Below are 20,668 nucleotides of genomic sequence, written 5' to 3'. Positions count from 1 at the left end.
TAAATATTTGATATAATGTTGATTTCATAAAAAAAGTACTTAATTTAAATGGAATTAAAAATAATTTCGGAACTGCTGTTTTAATTTAATAATTTTTCGATGTGAAATTGCAAAACATGTGACGTCACACTAGGGAGGGGGGGGTCTCAGAAATGTGACCACCTGTGACAAGGACGGAGGGGGGGTCAAAAAATCATGAAATTCGTGTGACGTACTTTATGGATGGCCCCTATATTGCTGCTATTTATGTCTTTATTTTTAAGTAGATAAATTGTTTTATTGCGTGTGAATTCTTATTTCATTTTGTTTTTTCTTTTGAATATGCTACTTGATAGCAGTAAATAGATTTTTGACTAATTTCTCCAGAAAATGTATGGAGTATTATATGAATTACCAAAATGGTTTTATACTGTTCTATTTATATACAATCTAGTTAATTTATCTGTATAAAGCGTGTTGTTTTCAGTGTTTTATTTACTGACTAGAAAAAAATTAGGGAAAGATGATTTAAAAACTTTTCGATTAGATCGCTGAGTGAAAACGCACACAGATGGAGTTACTTTAGATTTATAATACTGTATAGATTTACTGTGACTTATGTTTTACGACACTCAAAGGAATTGCAAAGTCGCCTCCTTTCGTCTTCCTTGAATATCGCATATCCCTGGGCCACACACATCGCGATAACATTCGAGCGACAGTGTAATGCTGGATTTACACTATGCGGAAATTAGCCGACCCAAGTCAAGTCAAAAACAGAGGCGTGGGGATGAAATTCATTAATTTTTCATCCCCACCCCATTGTTTTTTTGACTTGACTTGGGTAATTTCCGCGCAGTTTAAAAGCAGCATAACAAAGCCCTTGCGACTATGTAAGCACAGAGGTTTAAGCCAATACACACATCGCGAATCTATGGGTTGCCGCGATGTGTGTGGCCTAGGGGTTACTGAAAGCAACAACCGGTATATTATTTTAATATTAGCCAATTTATATTGTATATAATGTACAAAAACTAAGGTAGGGTTACTACATCAAATAAATCGTGTTTTCATATCGATTATTATGTTTTATTTCATAAATTATATTTACAATCATTGTAGTTTAGAATTACTCGATTTCTAATTTCTTCATCTCTATCACACTTCAACAATGTGACAGAGAGAGATGATTAATAAACAGAATAGGGTAATTCTAGACTAAGAACATTAAAATTACAGCTTATAAAATAAATTAATTAGCTATCATAGTAAGCCACATTTCATTGAATATTTCTACTGCAAAGCATGTGTGCTGAAATCGACAAGATATTAGTAAGTACTAAAAGGAAATTATTTCAATCTGTCATTTCAAAATCACTGAAAGTCCTTTATAGCCAGGATCTACAATTTGTAGTAAATACTGATTTATCGTAGGAAGAAAGTTAAACTGTCATCAGACCATCAACAAAATAAATTATCAGAAAAAAATTAAGTTCAAAGCTGATGGTCAACTTCTCTCCAGTGTTTAGTAGATAGACCTTAAGATTTAGCCCAAATCTAATAAATAAATCAGTCAAGTTAGTACAAGGAATGCTTAGTAGAGTTATTATTAACCTTTCAGTTATTATTTAGTGCATTATGGATGTCTTAATTTTGATTCTCTGGCTGAGAATAAGTAATAGGACTCAAAATTTAATACTGAAGCAATTTAAGTAAAGAAACTTTACAATTAAATAATCTTGGTGGCCTTTGCAACAATCCATACTACAACATATCAAGCAGTGTCAGATATTTAATAGTGGCATTATCTGACATCAGTATGTCAGCCCTATAATGTTAACATTGCAATCCTCAGTTACAATTTATACTAGTCTTAAGCTCTTCCTAAAGGGACTATGAAGGACAGCGAGTCTCCTGTGGGTCCCCAAGAGACCCTGTTTAGCTGGAAGACTGCAACCCATGCTGCTAGTGCGATGGCCCAAATCGCTGCACCTGCTCCACTCATCATCACATCTGTGGAAGAAACATTCATCATCATCATCATCATTTCAGCCATAGGACGTCCACTGCTGAACATAGGCCTACCCCAATGCTTTCCATGTTGATTGATTGGTAGCGGCCTGCGTCCAGCGCTTCCCTGCTACCTTTACGATGTCGTCGGTCCACCTTGTAGGTGGAAGAAACATTATTTATCACGATTAAGAAAACTAATTAATGGCCACCAACCGGCCATTGTGGAAATTATTGTGGGAGGTGAGGAGAAAGTTCTGTGACTGAAATGATGATGATGAAGAAAATTTAGTCGTCACCATCAGGTCATTTAGTCTCCACTGCAGGAAGACGACTAGATTAGAGGAATTATCAAAGGCAAATGGAGGATTTTTGTAGGGTTGAGTTTCGCGGCTGACAAGCGGGGTGAAGGGCTCCAAATAACAACACCGCGTTGATGCAAAAATGGGGCACTTTTATTTCAAAGTACGGGGCAGATTCAAAAATGAGGTGCGGGCGTCTCCCGTCCGTAGACCAATTCCCGCAAGGACGTTGGACACAGACGCGGGAGAATCGCTGGCAATTTGTAATTAGGCGTTCGGAAGTCCCAATCTGTGATTCCCCGAAAGAACGTCACAGTCGGATGCAACCTTGGCTTATTACTTACGCCTCACAAAACTTACAATATTCAACAGAAACGTCGGAAGGTCTTTAAGGAAAAAAAAATCTGGACACCGCGGTGTAGAAATCGGCTCTCAATGTGCTAGTGTCATCTAGCGGCGAGCGGCGCAAACACTTCCTGAACTAGATACATCTTACAATAAGCACGGTGATCCGCGGAGGCTTGGTAATGCAGGCGAACACCACGAGATGGCGCTAGTAGTATTGATTGATAAATGCGATATTGTTACAGGATTTGATTTTATTTAATTTATGAAAATGATGTAGTGGACCAGTTAGTAGGTAATAGATAGATGCAGACAGTGTTTAATAAAATAATTTGTAAGTTTTTTTATTACATTTTGATTGTGTATTACAATATTTTTGTAATACTTTACCAACAGTTTTCAAGGTTTATTATTATTGGAAGGAAAGAAGAAGGATTGGGTTGGTCAGCTTTCTGGCTTAGTAGTAAAGTTTATAGTTATTACCGAAAAACAAACACACTGTGTGTTATGTATTTCTACTTACATTTCCTAATTTGCTTCTGTTCATCGTATGGAGGCTTCACAAAAGCTTCTTTGAAGAACCACACTGCGTTCACTGCCCACACGAACGGCAGCAACAAGCATCCAACTGAAATTGATGATTTTTATAAACGATTCTTGCACTGATAAAAACTTATGAGAAGATCGACAATTCACCTTTGAAATACCATCTGCATAGCTGTAATTTTCTGTCATTCGGGAGCCTGTTAAGATCCATAGTGATTTCTCAAGAATACAGATTGAGGATTAGCGTTTATTTAATTTAAATTAATAAAAAATAACAACAATCTCCAGATATTTTGGTGAAAATCGTGAAAATTTACATGCGAAATTTACGATTTATGAGCTGTCATTTTCAAAAGATACGTCATCCAGTGCCACATTCCTTTTTACACGTTTTTACCTAATCTACGTGAATTTTCCTTTTTGAAATTGTGACAAATATTGATAAATCAATTTTGTTTTATTTAATTTCCTTCAAACACTATACCAAAACTATATTTAAATAATATAGTTATTACTAATCAAGTAATTGTGCTTAATTTTAGTGATTGCAGTCGACATGGACGGCCCTTGCTGCGTGTAATGAAATCATTTGAAGAAACAACGATTCAACATACGCAGCAAAAAAAGATCTAATTCTTACTTACCTTGCCTAAGAACAATTATAACAAATACACATTGATCAAATTAAAGCCATCTTTTATTGAAATCGCAATGTTTGTTGTAAATATTCCTAAAAATAATTAATCAGAGCAAGTAATGTGTTTGTAGAATTTCGAATAAAATGCCCAATGGCTGTAAAGAAACGTTTATCGATACCGAAACAAAAATGGCGTAAATTGTTGAATGTCAATAGTGAAAATGTTTTAAAAAGTAAATAGAAATGTTATCGTCAATAATGTTTATGTTATTTAGTGTTATCGTCCTTACTTTCTCCCTGAGTTCAGGTATGTACCATAATTTAAGTCGATCTTGTTTATCAAAAATATTAAGGGGTTGTTCGAAGCGTGCGCTACGTTATGTTAGTTTTTTAAGATTTTAGCCTTTAAAAAGTCCTTGGCTGGCTGTTAACTGGAGTATATTAACGGTGGTAATAATGTGCGTACGAGGTTAAGTGTTCTTAACCGGTTTTATTGCCGAAACCCTCCAAAATGTACATGACCATTTTTTATGTATGGTGTTATGTTTTGGTATCATAACGGGGGCCATAGGTATTTTCGCCATAAATCTGAATAAGCTTTCACTTTCGCGAATTTCTCCGTTGGTATTTGTAGAAAGTTATGTCTAAAATTGGCAAATAGGTACTTATAGTTTGTTTATTTGTCTCTACAATGTCATAGGTATCATTCAGCATCATACAAAATATGCAAATTACCTACTTGTTTTTCTGAATTAGTCAGTGAAAATCTTTCCATTTAGATCCTGAATGCACAGAAAATAAGTTAAATTGTTGCCTTTAACTTTGCTATCTCTGACCAATACTGTTACATAGAGTCCCAATCAAAAAATCAATTTTCATGGTACTTATTTACTGTGCATGTGAAATATTGAATTGTAAATGTACTATTTCACATGTTAATGAAGTAGTAAAGTCTGAAATTTTGTTTTAGTCACAGTATTTCAGTTGAATTATTCTTTAGGCCAAGTAAGTCCTACTAGAATATAATTTTATTTATTGCATTTTTGTGTACAGTTTGCAGGCATTATAGGTACCTCTAAAATTTGGTACAACAGATTGCGCATTAAAAACTAATTTGTACGGATCACACCACATCAAGATCAATCTTAAATAAAATGAGGTTTATAATGTCTTAAATAGCTTCATTTTTTTTTCTTCCCAAGTAGTAGAACGAATACGACCTTTTGATTGTTCATCCAGCAAAAAGCAAAAGATCTTTGGACAGTTTTACCTAAATGAATCATCATCGACATTTCAGCCATAGGACGTCTACTGAACATAGGCTAACTGGTTGATAGCGGGCTGCATCCAGTGAACTAGCAGCCCCCCCTGGCTCGTACCATTGCAATGGAATTTCTTGGCATTTTTCTTCTGAAATATGCATGTTTTATACATATGAACCTCGTCTTGAATCACTCTTATCAATTTAAAAAAATGCATTAAAAGCCGTTGTGTAGTTTTAAAGATCAAAGCATACATATGGACAGACAGACAGGAAAGGGACATTGTTTTTAACATGTAGTGATGTTACTAAATAAATATTGTAATGTTGTCACCAGTCCAGCTTCATGTATTAACAGTGAGAAACATGAGAATTTATCTTCAAAGTACATAAGTACGCAAACATCTAATTAATTAAAAGTAATTTATGAATCACACCACAGCTGTATCCTATATTTATGCAAAAGATAAGAGTCGGAAGGTCAATTATTGATTTTAATTATTGTTTCTCCATTTATAGGGCTTGTTTATGTTAATTATTGCTTGATGCATACATATCAGTATTTGTTACAAGATTCTTATTCCACCAAGTGATACATCACAATATTTATGTGACACATTTTTTGTGTGGATTCTGATCTGATGTTTATGCATAAGGAGGCATGCATTACATAAACAAAACAATGTTTTCTTAAAGTCAAATGAGGTGAACTTGGTAATTGAAATCTGCATGAAAAATCTTTAGTCATAAAAATTACATTCAAATCGGGTGCAGTCTCCCCTGATGTCTCTCCCCTTACAGGATTTTTGAAGTCCTGTAGTCTCCCCTAGCCTAGGCCAGGGGAACTACAGGATAAATTTTTAACAATGTTTGGGTACTGTTGTTCCCCCTGATAATAATATTCCAATCCCCAAAAATTTTAGTTCACGCATGTTTTCGTGATATAGATATTGACTGGCCTTACGATATCACTGAATTTTCAACCTTAATCCCAGGTACAGAGGATAGATAGTTTCACGTTATTTGATATCTACATAATGATATAGATCGTTTCATCCACGAAGACGCGCCCCACCACTTTTAGGTCGAGGGAAGCCCGCGTTGCGGGGAGTTAGCTCCGAGCAATCCGAGCGTCATTATTGTAGTGTGCGTGTGCACTCATGCATAATTTAGCGTGTACCGATAACATTCAAACATTAGCGGAAGAATGGTGGGGCGCGTCTTCGTGGATGAAACGTATAGACGTTATCCACGTGATCCACGTTCGAAAATTGAGTGAACGCGAATATAGATTCGCGTTCACTCAATTTTCAACTCTAATTCCAGGTGCAACAGAAATGATCGTACAATGTTTGAGTTCTACAATAATATTCGCGTTCACTCAATTCTCAACCCTATTCCCAGGGTCAGCAGAGATGCTCCTGCAGCAGCAGCCGTCCCTCTACCTGTACAGTCCGGGCGAGCTGGAGTTCGCTGACGTCATCGTGAAGCAAGCCGGAGACAACCTCACGCTGATCTGCGAGCTGAAGGGCGAGACCGCGCCCGCTTATTATTGGAACTATTTGTCGTTCAACAATACTGTTATGGACAAGTGAGTAGTGTTATCATACCAGAGAGAAAGAGATGGATATTTGAGCTGGCTTACTCGTATAAAAGTCTTCAAATGAAACCACTTTTGACTGTTTTTTTTGCTGTCAAAAGTGGTTTGAGAAAAGGCATTAGTCAAAACCACTTACTGGAAAAGTCAGTCAAAGTGAAATTGACCAAGGACATCAGTCAAAGTCACTTGAAAGATTTTTGCAGTCAAAAGTCGTTTTGACTAATGCCTTTTGTCAAAACCACTTTCAACTGGAAATAATCAGTCAAAAGTGATATTGACTTAGGGCATCAGTTAATTAATATTGACTTAGGGCATCAGTTAATTAATATCATTTTTGACAGATTTTTGCAATCATGTGGTTTTGACCGATTATGAGTTTTTACTGTAACATATACACTACTCATTCTAGCACGCACGCACTAATTGCACGCTCCTACAGTAAGTTTTTACTTGTCGGCCCGCCTCACGCTGGCATTTTGCCAGCCCTGCCACCCTTAAATCCTTAATAATCTGATGACGACATAAGAGCGCTTTCACATTTATGCTGGATTTCTATATTCAATCCTAATCCAAATTATACGGATTTGGATAGTCAACTGTCAAATTTTAATATGTTTTTGGCCAAAATATCTGTGGTTTTTGATGTTTTTACATTTTCATATTGTTTATAAGACTATTTAAACAATATTAAAGTGTAAATGCATCGAAAATTTTGGAAATATAATCTAAATCTGAATTAAATTTGACAGTTGTAATCCGGATTTGGACAAGGATTGAATATGGGAAACGGGCGTTAGGCGATTTAGCAGTGCGAAAAACGCGCGACAGACGCGCTTCCGAAAATTTCATACTATGTGACAGCGGATGCCTTCACATTATAAAAACGCCGCGCCGCTGTCACGCTTCTAATGCCACAATCGCGAAATCTTATGCGTAGTATACTTCGATGATATTTTATATGTTTTTTGCTCTTAACTCCAGGGATAGATTTCAGTGCGCTTCGGTTTACACATTAGTATAGACTTGAGGAACAAAATACACTATGGGTTGATTCTGGGCAACACTTGGTCCAGACCCTGGCACTATCCTTATTGTCAATATAAAAAAGTTGTCTATGCTTTTTTCATTTTTTTTCCCTCTGTGCTCTTTCCGTGTAAAACAGCCCTAATGTGAAAGCGCTCTAATACGAACCCTTGTTTACATCCGCAGGCCGTACACCATAACCTCGAACAGCACCGGCAGCCAGCTGGTGAAGCTGGAGCTGAGTCCGCGCGACAGCGGCCGCGTCGTCTGCTCCGCGCCGCCCGCCAGCCGCGCCAAGCACGTGCTGGTGCAGCCGCCGCGTGAGTACCGCGTATACAGCTCGCGTGTATACAGCAGCTCGCGTGTATACAGCAGCTCGGTGTATACAGCAGCTCGCGTGTATACAGCCGCGCCAAGCACGTGCTGGTGCAGCCGCCGCGTGAGTACCGCGTATACAGCTCGCGTGTATACAGCAGCTCGCGTGTATACAGCAGCTCGGTGTATACAGCAGCTCGCGTGTATACAGCCGCGCCAAGCACGTGCTGGTGCAGCCGCCGCGTGAGTACCGCGTATACAGCTCGCGTGTATACAGCCGCTCGAGTGTATACAGCCGCGCCAAGCAAGCTAACGTTACAACTTCAAGTTATCTACAGTAGTCTACTTCACAACCTCAAGTTGTCTACAGCAGGCTACGTCATAGCCCCAGGCTGTATACAGCATGCTACTCAGGTTGTATTTAGCAGCTTAATGCGTACTTTAAACATTGTTGACGATCTTTTTTAAGATTTGAAACTTCCTTCTCTTGAGGAGAAGCTGTTGCATTTGTTGAGCCCCAAATTCAATTATTATGTTGTGATCCATACCTAAAACGACATCCTGTATAACACAAGTTTCCTCTTACAGACGCGGGCGCTAGCACGTGCGCGCACGGAGCATTCGCGTGCGGCGCGCGCTGCGTGCTCGCCATGTATGTTTGTGACGGGCGCCGCGACTGCGCGCACGGCGAGGACGAGGCGCCCGTGCTGTGCGGCGAGCAGCCGTGTGCGCGTGAGTGGATTGTTTTAACGCAGTCATCTAACGGGAAAGCGGATTACATTAGCTGATTAGGACTTTCGCAGACTACATTAGATATTCGGCACATTAACAGTCTCAGTATGGAAATATGTTAAAATTACAAGTTAAGATAGAATCAGACAGTTGAAAAATTTGTCCTAAGTGTATTTTATGACCAAGTATACTTCAATTTCTTTATAAATGGCCCACCTGCTGATTAAGTTTGTGAGTGAGACAAGATACAGAAGACAGAGCCTATTGAGTTAGTTTGTGGTGTTTTGGGGGTAGGACAGTGGACTGCTATGCTATGCTGATGATGATGATTCATAATTCATTTAGCTTAGGCGCAGACCACCGACTTTTAGTTGGCCGATAGTTGGACCCGATTTTAATTTGTATGAAGAATCGGCCGATACCAAATCGGTGTAATGTGCGCACTTTCATACATCTCCATACTGATTAACAGCCCGACCCAACTGAAAATCGGTGGTCTGCGCCTAGTCTAAATTATTTTATGCATAGAATAGAATAGAAAACTTTTCATTTGCAAGATAGGTATACAAGCAGGCAAGACATAGATACAAACAGAGAGAAATAAACAAGTGGACTGCTTGTGCCCCTCTGACAAAAAGACACCCGCTCAGCGTCCATCAAGACCGCCAGGGCTTGTCTTGAAACTGATTTTTAGCGGGGGCCCTCTGTTGTCACGGCGTACCCCTGCTGACGGAGATGCAAGAGGAGAAAGGATACCACAAGTCCGGCGGCAGGGAGAACGCAGCAGGGGGACGCAATAGAAAAAGAGAAAACAAACATGTATAATACATACAACAAACAACGTAACAAATACATAGGATGTTATATTGTACCTGTTGGTATCACCATCTCATTTCACTGTGACGTACACAATAGGTATAACTAACACAAATAATTTCAACATAAAATAATCAATATCTCCTCTATAATCAGGCTCGGAGCGCCTGAACTGTTCGAGCGGGCGCTGCATCCCGGCGGCGGCGTGTTGCCGCGCGCCGTCCGCGCTGTGCCGCCAGCCCTCCTGCTGCGACGAGCACCCACGGTTCCACGGTCGGTATTGGTGTTGTCTTAACGCTATCACACAACGCTAAACCCCGGTCCGTGAGCACGTAGAATTTTGTCCAATGACCCCTAGTTACCCATCCTTATCGCTCGCGCGTAATGAGGGCTATCGTTTTTATACTTAACAGTTGGCACCCCTGGCGATTGACAGGACCTTACTCTACAGTGGCGCCATCTTGATGAGTGCAAATACGATAGTCCTCCTACCACTTTAGCGCTCACAAGTTGGCGCCACTGTCTTCGCTACTAGCAAGTGACAGGACCTTACTCTACAGTGGCGCTAACTGGTGAGCGCTAAAACGATAGCCCTCTTTATATTGCTGTCGCGACTGTGCGACGGGCGCCCGCAGTGAGTGTGCGAGCGCGACAGCAACATAACTACGCGCGAGCGATAAGGATAGGTAGCTTGGGGTCATTAGACAAAATTCTACGTACTCACGGACCAGACTATACACACATTACATTAACACCTTAATGTATGAGCAATACCCACCCACACAGTCAATTCATTGACTTACTCTTAACGCAATCATGCTACCTTAGACACATTACATAGTGACATCGGTAGATACAGATTTTGTTGCCCTCTTGCTGCGACGAGCACCCGAGGTTCCACGGTCGGTATTGGTATTGTCTTAACGCTATCACACAACGGTACACACATACTGGCATGGCACTGCGCTAGTCCGAGCTACATATTACAAAGGCATTTGCATTGATACTCATGGTTTATGGTTATGGTTTTAGATATTTATTTTTCTAAAAGAATACAATTATATTCACTTATAAGAAAAATACAGAATACACTTTACAATAAATAAGCAGCAAGTGCACGCAACAGACAAGCTCGTTTCATTTATGTATTAAATGAAACTCATTACGTACTCAATATTACAAATACAATACATTTACCTTTTATTTGTTTATTTACGCAAGATATTACATAGACAATACTTTTGAATGTAGTTGTTAAAATGTGGGTCTAATTTATTATTTGCGAAGCATGTACAGAGGGTTTTGTCGCCACCAGACGAAGAACACTAGCTCGTTCGTTCGTTTGTTTCAGCCGAAAGACGTCCACTGCTGGACAAAGGCCTTCCCCAAGGATTTCCACAAAGACCGGTCCTGCGCCGCTCGCATCCAGGCGCCTCCCGCGACCTTCACCAGATCGTCGGTCCACCTAGTGGGAGGCCTGCCTACGCTACGTGTTTCGGCTCGTGGTCACTTTTTTCTTATTTGTTACGCTCTTGGCAGAGCGGTCAAATTCAAATTCAAATTCAAATTCTTTATTGCTCCAATGTTGGTATATCAAAGTTCTTACATATAGACATAAGATATGGTCATGGTCACGTTGAGGCGTTGTTCACATCGGTTGTAGAGGCGGATACAACTCTCCGCACGATCTCCCGCCATCTCTCTCTATTGGCAGACTGTCTGGTGCAGTCACATACGCCGTCTCCCACTGCTGCTTTCACTTGGTCGGTCCAGCGCATTGGTGACCTGCCACGCGATCGGGTTCCTTCGACTTTTCCTTGTACGACCAGTCGTTCTATGGAGTTGTCATCGCCTGGTGACATGTCCGAAGTATTGCAGTATGCACGACTGTACTATGGTCACCGAGCTCCTCATTCCACTTGAACCACAGAATAATAATAAGTACTACGTACAGAAATTTTACTTCGCGAAGGTATTTAAAAAAATGTATGCTCAATGTCATTAACAATATGGTGTAATTTTAGCCTGTCTTAAGAGTCAAGCACCATTTTGTTGACAAACGTCAGTGATCGGCACTGCGCCGAAGCTATAGGGCTGACTTCGGTAAAATGATGTGACGTGAGGTGCCAAACTGCGGAAAATGGCGGAGGAAATACATGATTTAGCATGAATTATCATGAATAATATTAACTACTTATTTACCTCTCAGTGTCTTGAGGCAACTTAAAAAAGTAAATTCTGTGTTTTTATTATTATTTAGGCAGTTAAATACTGCACAGTATTTAGTACATCATTTTCTTTATTTTCTTCCATCATACACAAGAATACGCGTGCGTGAATCAATGTTCGCTCGTATGTGAGGCCTTGTGGAATAGTATCCTGTAGGTGGGCCATCGTGCGTGTTTTGTTTTCAATGTAAACTCGCGGAGATGAACAGGCCTGCTTGAACTCACAACGCAATAACTAGAATGTTATACGTTGTCCACAGGTGCAGTGTTCGACCTGGAGCCGCCGTCGCTGTACGACGACCGGCACGCGTCCGACGACTACGGCTTCATACAGTCCACCATCTACACCGTCACCGGTACGTATATCAATCAAATCAAATCAAATAACTACATACATTGAAGTATCGACGATATGCTGCTATGACTTCTATGAGTGGTGTGAGACAGTAAAATTTTATTGCAACGATTCTGAAACGTAAGTGGCAAAAATCGAAACTAATAATATAGACGTCATAATATTATGATATGAATTCTTTGACATAGTAATAAGAAAAGGTGACGTTACAGATTTTTAATTATGTTATTTACAGGAGGGTGCTTCGATCAATATTGGATTAATAATTAACTTTTGCCACTTGAAGTTTCAGAATCGTTTGACTATAACTTCTGTGACAATGACATGAAATATCGTCGTCACATATGAATGCCTTCTCTAACACAGGTCTATAAAATAGTAAAGCTTGACGTGCCTTCTTTGCAGCGTGCGCGTTAATCTTCATGATAGCAGTTGTGTTACTGGTGTCCGCCGTCTGCAAGATGCACATGAAGCGAGCCGCGTTGCGAAGCTATGCTCGCGCCGACCGGCTGGCCAGGGAACACGCGATTGCACAGGTAAGAAAATCTATACTTACTTACTTACTAACTATAATATTAAAGCCGAAGAGTATGTTTGTTTGAACGCGCTAATCTCAGGAATTTACTGGTCCGATTTGAAGAAATATTTTTGTGTTGGATAGCCCATTTATCGATGAAGGTTTTAGACTATAAAGGCTCCACCAGCAGCAGAAAAATGTAGCAAAATGTCACTGCTGTCATCTTATCAGATAATGCCTGCCATATGGTCAGTTACCTTTTGTTATATGGTTAGCTACATTACCATTACATCACCATGTATCATTTCATCAGTAACGTCTTGCTATTTAGTCAGATTACCTCCTGTCACTTCATCAGTTACCAACTTATCATTTGGTAGCTATCTACTGCCTGTACATCAGCTACCTCCTGTCATTTGTACAGCTATAATCCGTTGTTTCGTCGTTGTATCATCAGCTACCCCCTGCTATTTAGTCAGCCACCTCCTGCCACTTTGTCAGTTACTATCTACCACTTCATTAGCAACATCCTGCCACTTCGTCAGCTACCACCTGCCATTGTATACCCTAGTTCCTTCCAAAGCAAATATCAGTCGTTTGTCCTGCTATTCTGTCAGCTATTTAATGCATTACATACTCTACCCTATGTTACATTATGGTGATGTAAATAAATATCTATATTTACAATAACCCCTACCTCAACCCAGCCGCTTGCGTTATTTCATCAGATGAACTTAAATTGTCTTTTACTTATAGCCTGTGAAGTAAACTGATTAACTGACTTAATCCTTCAACTGATATCAAGAAACATATTGTTCACTGACTTCGAACCTTACTTTGTGTCGCCAATATTTAAAATATGGTGGCATCAATTTCCGCTAAAAGCTTAAATGTAAGAAAGAATAATCATTGATAACATATTTATTCCAGCGACACCGCTTCCCGCCATGCTACGATGCGGGGCTGCTAGAACGCTCACCGCTGCCGAGCCCTCAGCATCGAGATACGCAGGTATATTATTTATTTATTTATTTAAAATCTTTATTGCACACACAAAAAACAGTGGTACAACAGGCGAGCTTAATTCCATGTGGCATTATCTTCCAGCTAACCAGAAAATTAGACAAAACAGAGAATTAAAGTAGGTGGTGCAAAATATTATTTTTATTTATTTAAGTATAGTACATAGAACAATATCATTTGAGGTTATAATAATGTTTTTGTAAGATTTTGTAGGCCAATTATGACTATCGAACAAAATATTTATAAACTCGATTTATTATACACGATAGTATGTATACCGAACGGTGTTTTTCAGTCCATAATAGCTGTATCGTGTGCTGTCCATGTGGTGATGGTAATTCTTACATAAACAGCATCCAGCACAACCGATTTCGTTCACATATAAAGAATACCCAACACAACCAAAATAATTTGTATATGGTGCAATATATTGTTTATTTGTAATGTTATACTGTCGCCGTTTGGTGTAGTGGTTCGAAACGGACTAATATGCCGAGAGGTCCCGGGGGGCCGTTCAAGTATTACGTAAGCAGATTTCTTACCATTTTTTACCCCCCCGCCCCCCTTGTCATCAAAAGTAAGCAAAGTACTTACCCCCTCCCCCTATGCTTACGTAAACATTTTGTTATAAATGTTTTTTATATTGTCATTTTTAAAATAGGAAAGTTCATGAAAATAGGTATTAGGTTTAACTTACATAGAGTAAGGAACAAAAAAATATAATCAGAAAAAAAGAACATAACAAACATAANCGTTTCCGAGCCGTAAGTTATCACTGGTAACACACATTGGTTATACACTCCAGTCTTCAGGAATTTTCGAATAGTTCCAGTTTATTGTGTAACCTATTATTGGTACCGTTTGAAAGAGCTCGTGAAGCACTTTCAGGATCAGTAACCAGTTTTTCGATATCTTGTATAGTTTAGAAATAATCGAATGAGATCACTTATCGTTTCCACCCTGTATGTGAGCGCGCGTAATTTAGCGTGGATTATTGGGAGTTGCGCCGAATTTTGTCAATGTTTGCGTGCGCGCCGCATATGTATTGGCGCGCTTACATACAAACCGCGCTCGGTGCGTTTCTATGGAGATGACCTACACATTTGTATTTACTCTGCTAAAGCATGGTCCGTGAGCACGTAGAATTTTGTCCAATGACCCCAAGCTACCCATCCTTATCGCTCGCGCGTAATTATGTTGCTGTCGCGCTCGCACACTCACTGCGGGTGCAGCAATATTGGACAAAATTCTACGTGCTCACGGACCAGGCTTTAATACGAACCCTTGTTTACATCCGCAGGCCGTACACCATAACCTCGAACAGCACCGGCAGCCAGCTGGTGAAGCTGGAGCTGAGCCCGCGCGACAGCGGCCGCGTCGTCTGCTCCGCGCCGCCCGCCAGCCGCGCCAAGCACGTGCTGGTCCAGCCGCCGCGTGAGTACCGTGTATACAGCTCGCGTGTATACAGCAGCTCGCGTGTATACAGCAGCTCGCGTGTATACAGCAGCTCGCGTGTATACAGCAGCTCGCGTGTATACAGCAGCTCGCGTGTATACAGCAGCTCGCGTGTATACAGCAGCTCGCGTGTATACAGCAGCTCGCGTGTATACAGCAGCTCGCGTGTATACAGCAGCTCGCGTGTATACAGCAGCTCGAGTGTATACAGGGTGTTAGGTAAATGGGTATATGAGCCGACACTAGCCCATGTTAACATGCATATAAATGGTATGGTGAAGTCAAAAAAGTTATATCATCATTTTAATGTTTACCTAACACCCTGTATAGCAGGCCACTGCACCTCGGGCTGTATACAGCAGGCCACTGCATAATTTCCACTGCTCCGCGCCGCCCCGTGAGTACAGCTTGTATACAGCAGGCAACAGCAGCTCGTGCTGTATACAGCAGGCCACATCACTCACTGCCTCAGGTTGTCTACAGCAGGCTACTAGTTTCAGGCTGTATCCAACAGGTTACATTACAGCTCAGGTTGTATACAGCAAGCTGCGTCACTGCCTCAGGTTACTTACAGCAGGCTACGTCACTTCTGGTTGTATACAGGCACTTGAATAGTAGCGTATAAGGCTTTAGACACCTTTAGGCCTTATTTTGTAAGATTTGAACTTTTAATCTTGAAGAAAGTTACTGGATTTGAGCCCGAGAATAAATTCTTTTTGTGATCCATACCTAAAACGACATCCTGTATACAGTACCCGGCATTAAATATTGCACATCGACCTTCGGAAAGAGAATCGGTTAATTTCGGCTCGTAGAGCGTTATCTCTGTCGCACACTACCTATACGATTGACAAAACGTCATTGACAAAACATTATTCAATGAAAATATTGTCCGAATCCTTAGTATTTCTCTTCGACAAATACTTTAACACATTGTGAACCACTTTTCTTTCACGACTATTTAAAGTTTTTAGCAATTTAATTCACAAAATCAATTTCACACATTTAAATTAAAGTTTGTTTACACTTTGACAAAACGTCATTGTCAGTCGTTGTTCAAGTGCGACAGTGATAACGCTCTACGAAACTGAAATTAGCCGATTGTCTCTTTCTAAAGGTCGATGTGCAATATTTATCGCCGGGTATTGTTGTAACACAAATGTTTCCTCTTACAGACGCGGGCGCAAACACGTGCGCGCACGGAGCATTCGCGTGCGGCGCGCGCTGCGTGCTCGCTATGTACGTTTGTGACGGACGCCGCGACTGCGCGCACGGCGAGGACGAGGCGCCCATGCTGTGCGGCGAGCAGCCGTGTGCGCGTGAGTGGATTGTTTTAACGCTATCGTCTAACGGTACACTGAAAAAATACAAGTTATTTTTATGGATCTAATGACCGTTTTCACCATCAATTCCTAATTTTTAAATGGCCCCTATGGTAAGACAAAACAGAAATCCGAATCCTTTAACAAGAGTGTAGTCGTAGAGTCGACCCGTGCTCATTTTCTACTCAAGGATAAATTTAAATAAACTCTATTCATAAAAAGCCTTACTTTGACTAATTCGAAACGGATCTGGCCGGACGTAGTGCAAAACCGCTCTAACCTGGCGCAGTGTCTGTATAACCCCCAGTGCCCCGATTGCGCTAAATATTTTTCAACTGCAAAGCAACTGGACGACAAACGAAAATCAGCTGTTTCCACAAATTCGTATGGCGGTGTCGCTTTGACAACTAGTTCAAACGAAGTTGTAACGTGTACGGAATGCAACTGCATTTTGGTGTAAAACTGATAGAAAGCTACTTTTTCTCAAACGCAAGTCAAAAGCTTCACGAACATTTACTGTGTTTTAGTGAAAAATTAAGTGTGTAAATCTGTTGCTTACGCGTGAACTTTACTGATAGAAAGCTACTTTTTCTCAAACGCAAGTCAAAAGCTTCACGAACATTTACTGTGTTTTTATTGAAAAATTAAGTGTGTAAATCTGTTGCTTACGCGTGAACTTTACCGCAATGCCGAATTGCACATCAGTGAGACTGGAGTCATTACATTGAGACATTACAAATTAGCGCAATCGGTGCCCAGAGGTGGAATTGTGTAAAGCAATCGTAATCATTTGACAGTTCATAACGTACGATAAAGTCAGTTAAACAAAGCGTTTGACAGAATAATCGTACGATATGAACTGTCAAATGATAACGATTGCTTTACACAATTCCACCTCTGATCTATATCTTAACCATCTGGTACATCTTTCCCCAGGCTCGGAGCGCCTGAACTGTTCGAGCGGGCGCTGCATCCCGGCGGCGGCGTGTTGCCGCGCGCCCTCCGCGCTGTGCCGCCAGCCCTCCTGCTGCGACGAGCACCCGCGGTTCCACGGTCGGTATTGGTGTTGTCTTAACGCTATCACACAACGCTACACACATTACATAGACACTTACATTGGCAAATGTATTACATACAGAATGTTCTAACTAGCACGTTACCTGGAGGTAGCTGGACCAAAAGAGTCTAATATTACCAATTTTAGTTATTTTTCATAATGGACATATTACACTTGTTTTATGCGTCTTAAGCTAAGCTGCCTCCGGTTTTTAGGACAGCCTGTATACACTAATATTGATAGACTCTTAACATACAGAAAATACCCTTCAATGTATTCACGTTCTTATGCATGAGTGCGTTATCTTAACGCAATCACACAACGCTAGAAACATTAGTCTACCCAACCTAACTAAAATTGTTTAAATAGTTTTGTTCTTTCTTACCCTTGGTTTCACCATCTTACTTTGAATATAAAAAACGTTAAAAGTCTATCAAACTTCATACAAAAACACCAATTATAGTTAAGGTGGTGCAACTGGTTAGTTTTTTGATGTAGTATGTACATACTAAGGGTAACAACCTAGTCCATATAATCGTACTGTATTAAAATTTATAAATCGTATTTTGGCTGTAATCTGTTTTGTACGTCTTAAATAAATAAATAAACTGAGACATTGAATAAACCACGGAAACCTCGGTGCACTTATGGGACTCCTATTTAGGTTTAAATAAGACGTCAGTATGTGGGTGACAATTTATTGCTTGACAAAGATTGTCAATGTTTCTCAAAGGTTGTCACAGATGTCAAAGGTTAATTATGTCAATAATGACAAAATCCTCCAGAGTTTATAGAGCAAGGGAAAATATCTGGATACCGCGGTACAGCTTTTCGCATGTCAAAATACAGTGACATCTATTGGCAAATAACACAAAAAGTTTCATAGAAGGTTTATACAAGCGTTTCCAAATCGACAAGTAAACCACTCCACGTCCACAGGCGCAGTGTTCGACCTGGAGCCGCCGTCGCTGTACGACGACCGGCACGCGTCCGACGACTACGGCTTCATACAGTCCACCATCTACACCGTCACCGGTTCGTATATCAATCAAATCAAATCAAATATGTAACTACATACATTGAAGTATCGACGATATGCTGCTATGACTTCTATGAGTGGAGTGACAGTAAAATTTTATTGCAACGATTCTGAAATTATGTAAGTGGCAAAAATTGAAACTAATAATATAGACGTCATAATATTATGATATGAATTCTATGACATAGTAATAAGAAAAGGTGACGTTACAGATTTTTAATTATGTATGTTATTTACAGGAGGGTGCTTCGATCAATATTGGATTAATAATTAACTTTTGCCACTTGAAGTTTCAGAATCGTTTGACTATAACTTCTGTGACGATGACAAGAAAAATCGTCGTCACATATGAATGCCTTCTCTAACACAGGTCTATAAAATAGTAAAGCTTGACGTGCCCTGTTACAGCGTGCGCGCTAATCTTCATGATCGCGGTGGTTCTGCTGGTATCCGCCGTCTGCAAGATGCACATGAAGCGAGCCGCGTTGCGAAGCTATGCTCGCGCCGACCGGCTGGCCAGGGAACACGCGATTGCACAGGTAAGAAAATCTATACTTACTTACTTACTAACTATAATATTAAAGCCGAAGAGTATGTTTGTTTGAACGCGCTAATCTCAGGAATTTACTGCTCCGATTTGAAGAAATATTTTTGTGTTGGATAGCCCATTTATTGATGAAGGTTTTAGACTATAAAGGCTCCACCAGCAGCAGAAAAATGTAGCAAAATGTCACTGCTGTCATCTTATCAGATAATGCCTGCCATATGGTCAGTTACCTTCTGTTATATGGTTAGCTACATTACCATTACATCACCATGTATCATTTCATCAGTAACGTCTTGCTATTTAGTCAGATTACCTCCTGTCACTTCATCAGTTACCAACTTATCATTTGGTAGCTATCTACTGCCTGTACATCAGCTACCTCCTGTCATTTGTGCAGCTATAATCCGTTGTTTCGTCGTTGTATCATCAGCTACCCCCTGCTATTTAGTCAGCCACCTCCTGCCACTTTGTCAGTTACTATCTATCACTTCATTAGCAACATCCTGTCACTTCGTCAGCTACCACCTACCATTGTATACCCTAGTTCCTTCCAAAGCAAATGTCAGTCGTTTTTGTCCTGCTACTCTGTCAGCTATTTAATGCATTACATTCTCTACCCTATGTTACATTATGGTGATGTAAATAAATATCTATATTAACAATAACCCTTACCTCAACCCAGCCGCTTGCGTTATTTGATCAGATGAACTTAAATTGTCTTTTACTTATAGCCTGTGAAGTAAACTGAATAACTGACTTAATCCTTCAACTGATATCAAGAAACATATTGTTCACTGACTTCGAACCTTACTTTGTGTCGCCAATATTTAAAATATGGTGGCATCAATTTCCGCTAAAAGCTTAAATGTAAGAAAGAATAATCATTGATAACATATTTATTCCAGCGACACCGCTTCCCGCCATGCTACGATGCGGGGCTGCTAGAACGCTCACCGCTGCCGAGCCCTCAGCATCGAGATACGCAGGTATATTATTTATTTATTTATTTAAAATCTTTATTGCACACACAAAAAACAGTGGTACAACAGGCGAGCTTAATTCCATGTGGCATTATCTTCCAGGTAACCAGAAAATTAGACAAAACAGAGAATTAAAGTAGGCGGTGCAAAATATTATTTTTATTTATTTAAGTATAGTACACAGAACAATATCATTTGAGGTTATAATAATGTTTTTGTAAGATTTTGTAGGCCAATTATGACTATCGAACAAAATATTTATAAACTCGATTTATTATACACGATAGTATGTATACCGAACGGTGTTTTTCAGTCCATAATAGCTGTATCGTGTGCTGTTCATGTGGTGATGGTAATGCTTACATAGACAGCACCCAACACAACTGATTTCGTTCGCTCTTAAAGAATACCCAAAATAACCAAAATAATTTGTATATGGTGAAATATATTGTTTATTTCTAATGTTATACTGTCGGCCGTTTGGTGTAGTGGTTCAAATCGGACTACTATGCCGAGAGGTCCCGGGTTCGATTCCCGGCCTGGCAGAAATTGACATGAAGAATTTTAATTTCTGTGACT

General features: G+C 40.1%; 2 protein-coding genes across 2 annotated transcripts in view; one reads left to right on the top strand and one right to left on the bottom strand.

Moving 5' to 3' along the window:
* Window positions 1-1,054: 1,054 nt before the first annotated feature.
* On the bottom strand, window positions 1,055-3,532 carry pen-2 (presenilin enhancer, gamma-secretase subunit). Its single transcript, XM_028304427.1, has 3 exons — window positions 3,333-3,532; window positions 3,160-3,264; window positions 1,055-1,992 (listed from the first exon to the last, which is right to left on the bottom strand). Exons 1-3 carry the CDS (start codon window positions 3,391-3,393, stop codon window positions 1,853-1,855), a joined length of 306 nt encoding a protein of 101 aa, XP_028160228.1. The 5' UTR covers window positions 3,394-3,532; the 3' UTR covers window positions 1,055-1,852.
* Window positions 3,533-3,979: 447 nt separating this feature from the next.
* The window catches only part of LOC114352730 (uncharacterized), a 29,188-nt gene continuing 12,499 nt past the window's right edge, over window positions 3,980-20,668 (top strand). The window contains exons 1-9 of the mRNA XM_028304430.1: window positions 3,980-4,126; window positions 6,485-6,671; window positions 7,890-8,023; window positions 8,607-8,750; window positions 9,723-9,839; window positions 12,055-12,150; window positions 12,555-12,592; window positions 19,009-19,101; window positions 20,015-20,095. Coding sequence (XP_028160231.1) covers window positions 4,063-4,126; window positions 6,485-6,671; window positions 7,890-8,023; window positions 8,607-8,750; window positions 9,723-9,839; window positions 12,055-12,150; window positions 12,555-12,592; window positions 19,009-19,101; window positions 20,015-20,095 — 954 coding nt within the window. The 5' untranslated portion in view covers window positions 3,980-4,062. The remainder of the gene's footprint in view (window positions 4,127-6,484; window positions 6,672-7,889; window positions 8,024-8,606; window positions 8,751-9,722; window positions 9,840-12,054; window positions 12,151-12,554; window positions 12,593-19,008; window positions 19,102-20,014; window positions 20,096-20,668) is intronic.

The sequence above is a fragment of the Ostrinia furnacalis genome, unplaced genomic scaffold (assembly GCF_004193835.3).
Source record: "Ostrinia furnacalis isolate ACB-3 unplaced genomic scaffold, ASM419383v2 OfSCF1433, whole genome shotgun sequence".
NCBI classification, from domain to species: Eukaryota; Metazoa; Arthropoda; class Insecta; order Lepidoptera; family Crambidae; genus Ostrinia; species Ostrinia furnacalis.
The sequence above is the reverse complement of the archived record's forward strand: the minus strand, read 5'-3'. Positions and strand labels throughout refer to the sequence as shown.